Source organism: Panicum virgatum, chromosome 8K (genome assembly GCF_016808335.1).
Source record: "Panicum virgatum strain AP13 chromosome 8K, P.virgatum_v5, whole genome shotgun sequence".
Taxonomy (NCBI): domain Eukaryota; kingdom Viridiplantae; phylum Streptophyta; class Magnoliopsida; order Poales; family Poaceae; genus Panicum; species Panicum virgatum.
The window spans coordinates 5,683,287-5,693,010 of NC_053143.1; the positions used below are offsets into that span (position 1 = coordinate 5,683,287).

The 9,724-nt window shown below is 42.7% G+C and overlaps 1 protein-coding gene across 2 annotated transcripts; it reads left to right on the forward strand.

The window, feature by feature from the left end:
- Window positions 1-436: 436 nt before the first annotated feature.
- LOC120643696 (avenacosidase 2-like) lies at window positions 437-4,790 on the forward strand. Of its 2 annotated transcripts, XR_005663131.1 has the most exons (13): window positions 437-778; window positions 964-1,033; window positions 1,147-1,205; window positions 1,390-1,465; window positions 1,598-1,675; window positions 1,802-1,889; window positions 2,682-2,937; window positions 3,112-3,445; window positions 3,531-3,565; window positions 3,828-3,930; window positions 4,112-4,220; window positions 4,349-4,639; window positions 4,683-4,787. XR_005663131.1 is itself a non-coding variant. In XM_039920152.1 (12 exons), the coding sequence occupies exons 1-12, from the start codon at window positions 533-535 to the stop codon at window positions 4,587-4,589; spliced, it is 1,695 nt and encodes a 564-aa protein (XP_039776086.1). In that variant the 5' UTR covers window positions 437-532; the 3' UTR covers window positions 4,590-4,790. The 2 variants fall into 2 exon arrangements, 1 of the variants encoding a protein (XP_039776086.1); XM_039920152.1 differs by having other exon boundaries at window positions 4,349-4,790.
- Window positions 4,791-9,724: the final 4,934 nt, after the last annotated feature.

Sequence of the window (9,724 nt, forward strand, 5' to 3'; positions counted from 1 at the left end):
AAGATGTGGTATTGAAATAAGACAAAGTAATGGTCTAGATGAAAATCGAAATACCATATTTTTAATTTTAATTCCGAATATTTATTTGTTTATTACTGTGTTTGGCTAGAATTCTTTATTTGGCTATATTTATTCTCAATGCAAATAGGAATCCGCAACTAATTTTCTTTTTTTGCCAATTACTAATTCATAAAATTAATAGCTGTTGATATGGACTCTTTGGGTTATTTTTGACTGTTAGTTCTTCACAAAATCCAACAGTGTATATTCTTCTCGTTTTCCGATTAGCGCATGGTAATTTCTAGAATTTCTTGATGAACGTGGTGGCTTCTTTTAATATTATTATATTAATATTACAGATTACCAGCATGTGTGATCTCCGTACAGTCCAAACAAATATCTTTCGATGCCATAGCCTCACTTCCATCCTAGCACTCCTTTGACAGACCCCGTCTATAAATAGACGCATCAGCCTATCATAAAAGGGCAACCATACTCAAGCAGCTCAAAACCTCTAGCCTGCTACCAAGAAATGGCTCTGGTTGCTTCTGCCCTGATAAGTCACACTGCCCATCGTCCTGGCCTAAGAAGCCACATAGGACCCAATGGTGGCAATTTGTCATGGCACGAGAAGAGTAAAAGAAGGTGTGACCTTATTAGTGTTAGATCACTACCCTGGAGCGGCGAGCTTGTAGAATATCTGACGCCTTCAGAAATCCCAAAGAGGGACTGGTTCAGCGACGAGTTCGTCTTTGGCTCCGCCACTTCAGCATACCAAGTATTGTTTCTAGCAGCAAGGATAATGTATATGTCGTCTGTGTTGCTAATTATAAGTAAAATTTCCTTAAGTTTTACAATGATAACTAATATCGAGAGAGAAATATTGATGTCTGAATGCATGTTAAGTAGTATTGGTTTGTTTGATGTGCACAAGAAAATATTTTATATATGTCATATATGTAGATTGAAGGTGCTTGGAATGAGCATGGCAAGGGGCCAAGCACTTGGGACCACTTCTGCCACACTTATCCTGGTAAAGTTATTTTTGTTTTGTTTATGTAAGTTGTATATGTACCAACAATTAATAACATGTACTTTTTTAGTATTACCAACATGATGTCATTCTTTATGTGTACAAATATACAGAGAGGATAGTTGATGGAAGCAATGGGGATGTTGCAGTGAACTCCTACCATATGTATGAAGTAAGTACCACACGACTTCCAGGACTTTTAGGATGGCTTAACCAGGCAGGAAAAATATGCATGTACCCCTGAATCTATGTGAATTTTTTCTAGGACAAAAACTTGGGAATGTAGACTTCTAAGCATGCATGCTTTAGTTCATACTGGTATCAGTATTTATGATGTCAGCATCTGTGGACGACAGGAGGATGTCAAGTTGCTGAAGCAAATGGGCATGGACGCCTATAGGTTCTCAATCTCTTGGTCGAGAATACTGCCAAGTAAGTACAAACATAACCCAATATGTTTTGTACGATGAATAAGTTAACAGCAATGCCGTTGTTCTCCAGGATCAGAGTAGGGTATGTTAGATTGTTCTGGTGCTAATTTCGACACATGCTTATGGTTTTCAGAGGGGACGCTCGAAGGTGGGATAAACTATAATGGCCTCCAGTACTACAGAAACCTGATCAACACGTTGAAAGAGAATGGTGACAATATTATTTGACTATAGCTAACCATTTTTTCTTGATTCTACAATTAACTAATTGAGGAAGAATGTATTAGTGCAATGCACAAAAGTTTACGCAACTCAATAGTTATCTGTTGCAACTCAGGCATAGAGCCATATGTAACAATTTTCCACTGGGACACTCCTCAAGCACTGGAGGACAAGTATGGCAGCTTCAGAGATCCGAGGATTATGTAAGTATGCAATTGGAATAATACAAAATATGTCATATAATATTACTTAGTTTAGTTTCTCTCACCCCAACAAGCAAAAGAATATCAATTTAAAGACCAAACTTTATAATATTTGACACCACTGGAGAACATGTATTACCTGTTCGTAACTTTCAATAGTACCGGATTTGCAACCTATTTCGGTATATAGGACTAAAAGGACCCTTAGTGCTGGTTGATACTACCAACCAGTATTAGGGCCAGACATCCAAAAAATTATAAAAGAAAATATTCCAAGCATGGGAAGAGGTGTGTGAAATATGTGCATGTGTGGTGCATAGACTTCGAACTCAGAACCTTTTACCTCGCGTGTAACGTCCTTACCATCTCACCTGTATATATGATTTAACTTCAAAAAGATATGATTTTCGTTTTAAATTCATCCATGGAGTACTCTACTAATGCATATACCTTCGTATCAATTGATGTGACTAATGTACAGACATCCCAGTCGGTGTCACAAACCAGTATTAATAGCCTCAAGGGCTTGGCATCCACCACAAAAATACCCACTAGTATTTTTGAATGTTCTTTTTCAGTAGTGTCATCACTAATTTCAGTTTAAATATTTATAACACTAATAAAATAAAATATTATTAAATACGTTCTTGGACTATGGTCAAAATTTAAAAAGTTTGTGGCTGTAGATCCCAAACTATACCTTGTTCTTTTGTCATTCAGTAAAGTGTTAATTAACTAACATGACTATTTCTTAATGTTGAACATCATTCAGATTTATTTGCAATTTTGCAGAAAAGACTACACAGACTTTGCCAGGGTGTGCTTCGAGCATTTTGGCGACAAGGTGAAACACTGGTTCACCTTTAATGAGCCTCAAAACTTTTGTTCATATGCCTATGGATCGGGGCAGCATGCTCCTGGGAGGTGCTCACCAGGGCACAAGTGTGCCATCCCACGTGGTGACTCGCTCATTGAGCCATACCGTGTTGGCCACAACATCCTTCTAGCTCATGCTGAGGTAGCTGATCTGTACAAGAAGTATTACAAGGTACATACACCATAAGACTCTCTCTCTCTCTCTCTCTCTCTCTCTCTCTCTCTCTCTCTCTCTCTCTCTCTCTCTCTCTCTCTCTCTCTCTCTCTCTCTCTCCCTCCCTCCCTCCCTACCTAAATGATAGGTACTGGCAGTGTGCTACTATCTTTATACACGGATGAACTGTAGGGTGAAGATGGACACATAGGGCTGGCGATCGATTCAATGTTCTATAAGCCATATGCAAATACATTCCTCGATGAACAAGCCAAAGAAAGATCCATTGACTTCTGCCTAGGATGGTTCATGGAACCAATATATCGTGGTGAATACCCCTTCTCCATGAGATCATTGTTGGGGCATCGACTACCGTACTTCAAAGATGATGAGAAAGAGAAATTGGTGGGTTCCTACAACATGATGGGGCTCAACTACTACACATCCTTGTTCTGTGAGCATGTCGACATTTCTCCAGAATTCTCGCCAGAGGTGAACACCGAAGATCCCTATGCGACACCCAAATGTAAGTCGCCTACTAACCCTACTGTTTCAGATTTCCATAAAAACATGCTCACTAATCATGCACTATTATTCTTCTGTTCAAGCAGTTGTTGATCATGAAGGGAATCATATCGGTCCTGAAGTATGTATCTTCAACTATATAGTTGTGTTTGTTCATAAAATTTATTCTTAGAAAGTCAAAATTATATTATCACCAAAACTCTAACTATATATATGAACATTACACAGAGAAACATGGCTAAACTTATACAAACATAACGTGAGGTGGCATGTATACACACCGGCAAATGTTTGTTTTCTACAATAAAACCATACAAATATGTTGCCTTTTCTTCTAATGCCAGTCTTGACAATTAATTAAACATTTTGAATTCAATTTGCAGACTGGATATCAATGGATTAGATCGTACCCACAAGGCCTAAAGGACCTTCTTATGATCATAAAGAACAAATATGGAAACCCACCCATCTACATCACTGAGAACGGTAAGTATTAATGTATATCCATGCTGTGCAATGGTACTATATATTTTTGCATTTTGGTTAATTATAATCACTCAATCATTGGTCCATACTAAATTTCAGTTAACTCCCAACCACTATATCTTCACATTTCTTCCTCAAGAGCCTTTCACTAATATGGATTGGATTTAACTTGATTGTGCAGGGACCGCGGATTTTGATGATGGCCATCTATCCAAGAAAGAAGCATTGGATGATGGTTTAAGGCTAGATTACCTCCAGCGCCACATTGCAGTCGTCAAAGAGTCAATAGAGTAATGATCAACGCTATTATAAACCTACCTTTCGTCCAGACATTTTTCTATGCATACACGCAATGATTTTTTCTCAAAAGAAAGTGTACACGCAATGATAATAATTGGCTTGTGTCTCTGCACTGCAGCTCTGGTGCGGACGTGCGCGGGCACTTCACCTGGTCTCTTCTAGACAACTTCGAGTGGGCTAAGGGCTACACTTGTCGTTTCGGCATCGTCTACGTCGATCGCGACAACGGCTTCAAGCGGACCATGAAGAAGTCAGCCAAGTGGTTTTGTGACTTTAACAACACTCCAAGGAAGGTCATCAATGACAAGCATCGTGACCTCATCCTCCTTAATAATCCAGCTTTGGTCAGCAGTAACTGAGATGCGTGCAGCGTGGTTGGCCCACAACAGTACGCTGAACGGAGAATGACTTTAGTGTGGGTTTTGAACCGAGAAGAAAATAGAAGAAAATAATTTGGTGTCCCCTACTTTATTTTGGATGCAAATGCAAAATGCAAATGAATGAACTGATGTGTCCATTTCACTACTAGCTAAGTCTGAAACTGTGCATGTTATGGATGATGGACAATTTTTGTTGGGTGGCACGAGCAAATAACATCATTAGAAAAAACATGTTCAATCAATTTTTCTTCTTCCCAAAACAAGGTTACGTGGCATGAGAGGATGCCACGGACGTAGTGCGTTCCATCTGTGTGTATAAAGTCAACTGGATTTTGTTTGCTAATCAGTCGATTTTTGTTCCACGAACGCTGCTACGCGTGGCATGATTTTGTAGGTTGAGAAAATCGATTGATACAAAAACAAAAATTACTCGATTACCGTCTAGTCACTCCCATAAAAAATTAGGCCACTGCATAAAGCATTACCAAGAATGTGAAAACCAGCATGACTACCTTTGATCTAGCACTTTTTTTGAAACCAGTTCTTCACCGGATCATTAATGGAATATAATGGACGTGCGTTCTTAAAGAAAATGGCGGTGGGAGCTAGCATCCAGGACTTGCGCTCTTTCAGTTTCATGCGACCAGGCCAATCTGTGGGAGTTATCCATTTTGTTGACCTCCAGTTAGGCGCAGGCTATTTTGGTAAATTAAGGCCCATCTGTAGTTTCAAACTATCTACGGTGAGGACGGCGCGGTGTCGCAGTTTCAACTAAGCAAGATGAACTTGTGCATGTGGTTTCAAAGAAGCAAGTAATGTTAACATGCAAAAAAAAGTCTGCACGTGCTGCATGCACGCGTCCTCTTGTTCCTTTCAAAGGTTTGCATGCAACCAGCAACCTGTGATTAGCAAGGCCGGTCACCGGTTAATGGACTGAACCGGTTAAACTCGGATCTTTGGGCTGATTAGTAAACAATTAGCACAAATTAGTCTTGTGTTTGTGGGCTTTTAACCTACCCGAGCGTGGCCCATGCAAGCATCGTGTGTGGGCACGATCGAGCACGCAGGCCTCCATGATTGAGAGTGTCATATTTTCTGGAAGCTTTCCGCATGCACTCCAGGCGGCTAGAACGAACTCCAGGCGCTTTGCTCGGGCGCCGGCTTGCTCGCCAACGGATCAGAGGCGGTCGCACGCCTCGACGCTCCTCTCCCGGCACCTGATTACACACCTCATCGCCATCCACTCACCCTGCACCACACCAGTTCGCCGGCCGGAGCTCGTGATGATCTTCGACGACACCTGCCGCACGGTCGCCATCTCCATCTCCATCACGCACGCGGCGCCGGAGAGCGAGTCCGCGGCCTTCGGCGGAGTTCCGGCCTTGGTCACCGCCATTGCTACAAAAATGATTAGCAACGATCCGATTTTTTAGGGACAGACTAAAATGTCACTCATCCCTACAAATAGGGCACGATTACTGTAGCATATGAGCCGCTCCTGCAAATCCAGCCGCCCATGCAAATAGGCGCCATTTTCAGAGGCGGGTGGGGGTGAGCCACCCCTAAGAGTGGACTTTGTAGCGGTGGTTCATCCCCCTATCCGCCTCTAAAAGTATCTATAAAAATTTGGACACCTTCTTCCTCTCTCGAGGCGGATGTCCGAAGTATTCGGACATATATTCAGAGTATCTGGGTACTCGATCAGATGTCCGATCCGGACATATACCCGAAATATCCGAATATTTCTTATGAATTAATAAATTAGGAAATCCTTTGTAGGGGCGGGTAATGCTCTCGCTCGCCCCTACAAACTGATTTTTAGGGGCGGTCAAGGCCCCCAACCGCACCTTCAAATGTTTCCAACTTCTTCCAAAAATTCATTTAAGTCGAGAAAAATAGTAAAACACATCAAAAAAGTGAAATTTTACCATAATCCTACTTTGATCTATAGAAAAAGAAAAAATATCAAAAGTATATTTCTGTGTATATAATAATTATTAGTGTGGAAACCACAAAGTGGGCCTTGAGTTATATACCCTGAATTATATACTCTGAAATATGGTTTTATTCTTTTTCAAGTTCTACATGTTACAATAAGCTTATGATAAAAATTTCACTTTTTTATGTGTTTTGCTATATGTATTCATTTAAACAAAATTTTAGAATAAAAACAAAAATCATTTTTAGGACGGGTGGCGGCATCCCCGTCCCTAAAAATCATTTGTACTGGCGGGTGGGGGGCATCACCCACCTTTCTCTCCCCGTCATCCCCCTGCACTTCTTGCCTCTCCCGCTCCATCACCTCCGGCTCCCCTCCCATCACCTTGTCTATAGCGGCGGCATGAGCGTGAGGCAGCGGCGGTCGCCGCACGAACTCGAGGCAAGGCAGTGGTGCGAGCGCGCAGTGAGGCCGTGGTGCGAGCGCGCAGTGAGGCCGCGGTGCGAGCACGGCGGTGGTTGGGCCGCAGCGCGAGCGGCGGTGGGACCGGCAGTGTGTCGAGGCCACGGTGCGAGTGGTGGTGGCGGTTGCGGCGAGAGCGACTGGCGGCAGCGGCGTGCGCGAGCAGTGGTGGTGGCGGCAGTAGCGTCAGGGCTGCGGTGCGAGCGCCAGGTGGCGGCGGCAGCGGCGCGAGTCCGCTACGAGGCGGCGGTGCAAGCGGTGGCAGCGAGCAGCGGCAACGGCAGGAGCGCGTGGCGCGGCCGCAGCACGAGCGAGCACGCGGTGGCGGCATTGGGGCGGCGGCACGGGCATTTTTTTATTCTTTTATTCGATCAGTATTGCTTGTGAAGGCATGAACCGCTTTTGAAAATTAATTTTAGGGACGGATTAGGGTATAACCCGTCTCTACAAATGTATTTCTAGGGGCGGGTGAGAGTATGACTGCCCCTGGAAATGGATTTTTAAGAGGCGAGTAATTAACATAACCCTATATATATCATTTTTTGCTGCGAAAACTAGTAACGGATCTAGAGTCCATCCCTAAAAATGTTATTTTGAACGCCCCTACAAATTCTTTACGTAGCACCCAGCTGACGTCGTCGCCGTCAAGCACCTCGTCGTCGACTCCATGACTCCTATCTTGCTCGCCGGTAACTCAGGTTAAGAAGACTAAGTTATTTTCTTTCGTTCTTGTGTCTTCGCATTTTTTTTTTGCTTTCAGCACGCATGCATGGAGTTCGTACGTCATGGTCATCGTGGTCGCTGTGGAACAAATAGTCACCGGCTGCAGTGAACACACCTTCGCCACGCCACCGGCTGCCAGGATCATCGCCGTATCGTCGCCACGGCTCGCTGCTGTCCAGCTCGCCGTAATGCAGTTGGCCATCAGATCGGAGCTCGCCCCTGAACAGCCCGTGCCATCGAGATGCATCTGTTCGAGGAGTCGTTCCTGTACAAGTCTAGAAGCCACTGGAGATCAACGTGAACACGGGCTGTCTCCTCGTCCTCGACGCTCATGCAGAGAAGAGCGACGCCGATGTGTTCTATCCAGTATCCTCTGGGCCGCAACTGCCGAGGCCTCGTATTGTACTGCTGCAAAAATGATTTGTAGGAACCCACCGATTTTTTTTAGAGACGGATCGAAATTTCATCCGTTGCTACAAATGGAGCGGGGCTACTGTAACATCCAATCCGTCCCTATAAAAGTATTTTTAGAGTAGGTCACCCCCTCACCTGCCCATAAAAATGAGTGCCAATTTAAGGGTGGTTAATGGCGTCACCCGCCCATAAAAAAAGCATTTCTAGGGGGCAGGTGACGCCATGAACCACCCCTAAAAATGGTGGCATTTGTAGAGTGGGTCATGGCCTCACCCGTTCCTACAATTGCATTTTTAGAGGCGAGTGATCGCATGACTAGGGATGAAAACGGTTGGAAACAATCGGCGAAAGACTCCACCACTTTCACTTTCACATCACCAGAAACAAAAACGATATGATATTATCGAAAATGAAAACGGAATCGGTAATGTGGTAATTTCGGAAACAAAAATATACAGTCGAGGACACATTAAAAATGATCAAAACCCATCAAAACAATATTTTGAAAAATGATAAATATGTCAAACATACTTGCGTCCACATTCTAGCGCTTTCGTGTGTTGACCATATTTGCGTCAATATACTTTTTGGCGACTCCGCTGGTGAAGAAAGATCGTGGTTGTAAAAACTGATCTAATCTACCCTAGAAAAGATGAGCATCATCACCGACCTCGACGAGAGCAACATCATCTCCACATCTGTCGAGGAACTCAGCGAGGAGGAGCACCTATTACTTGGTGGCCAAGGAACACTTCAAGGGCCGATTCTCGAAGGGATACAAGAAAGATAGAAAAGACCAAGTCACGAGGGTTCAATACTTGGTGATGCCCTCCTTTACACTTAAAAACAAGCAAATTGAGGTAATCGACAATTTAAGCACTTTATCTTTCGACTTGCTTAGCCAATTATCATCTGTTATGGACCAAAAAATTGCTGATATGTATAAAACCACGAATGATTTGTTTGGTAGTTTAAAGGGTTAATTAGACATCTTGCAAAAGTCCAAATATGTAGATGGTAATTGTTTCTTCCAAACTACTAATCCAATCTTATTGGTTGTGCCAGCATCTGCTTAGCAATCACCATACGACATGCCAACTAGCTATTTATTTGGTGGTCAGCCCAATAATATCTACACTGACTCCATGTCCGGCAACCCCAGCTGAACGAATGAGTTAATACTTTTTCTTCTGCCTTTTCATTCACAGAAAATTTTGTTTTCCTCGTGAACCGATTTCTGATAATACTAGGTGATTCCACGCGCGTTGCTGCGGGATTTGAGAGAACTTTTCTGCGGGATTTGAGAGAACTTTTCGATAAACTACGATAAATAATACAATATTTTTTAAATAAAATACTATGAAGAGTTAGATCGAGTTTGCTAAAAAACAAAAAAATGATAGATTTTTTTAATAAAAAAGCTCATATAAATGGTGCATTTGTAGAGATTACGTTGGAAGCCATATGAGAAATCTCTTGGATGAAAAATAATAGATTTTTGAGTTATTCTTTGGTTAGATAAGAAAGAAACGAATAAGACCTGCATTTCATGGATATAAGACGTACGTGAAATTGA

Coding starts and splice junctions, on each gene's coding strand:
- LOC120643696 (XM_039920152.1), top strand. CDS start 533: ATGGCTCTGGTTGCTTCTGCCCTGATAAGTCACACTGCCCATCGTCCT. Junction 1,676..1,801: donor CAACACGTTGAAAGAGAATG/GTGACAATATTA, acceptor GTTGCAACTCAG/GCATAGAGCCATATGTAACA. Junction 1,890..2,681: donor TTCAGAGATCCGAGGATTAT/GTAAGTATGCAA, acceptor GCAATTTTGCAG/AAAAGACTACACAGACTTTG.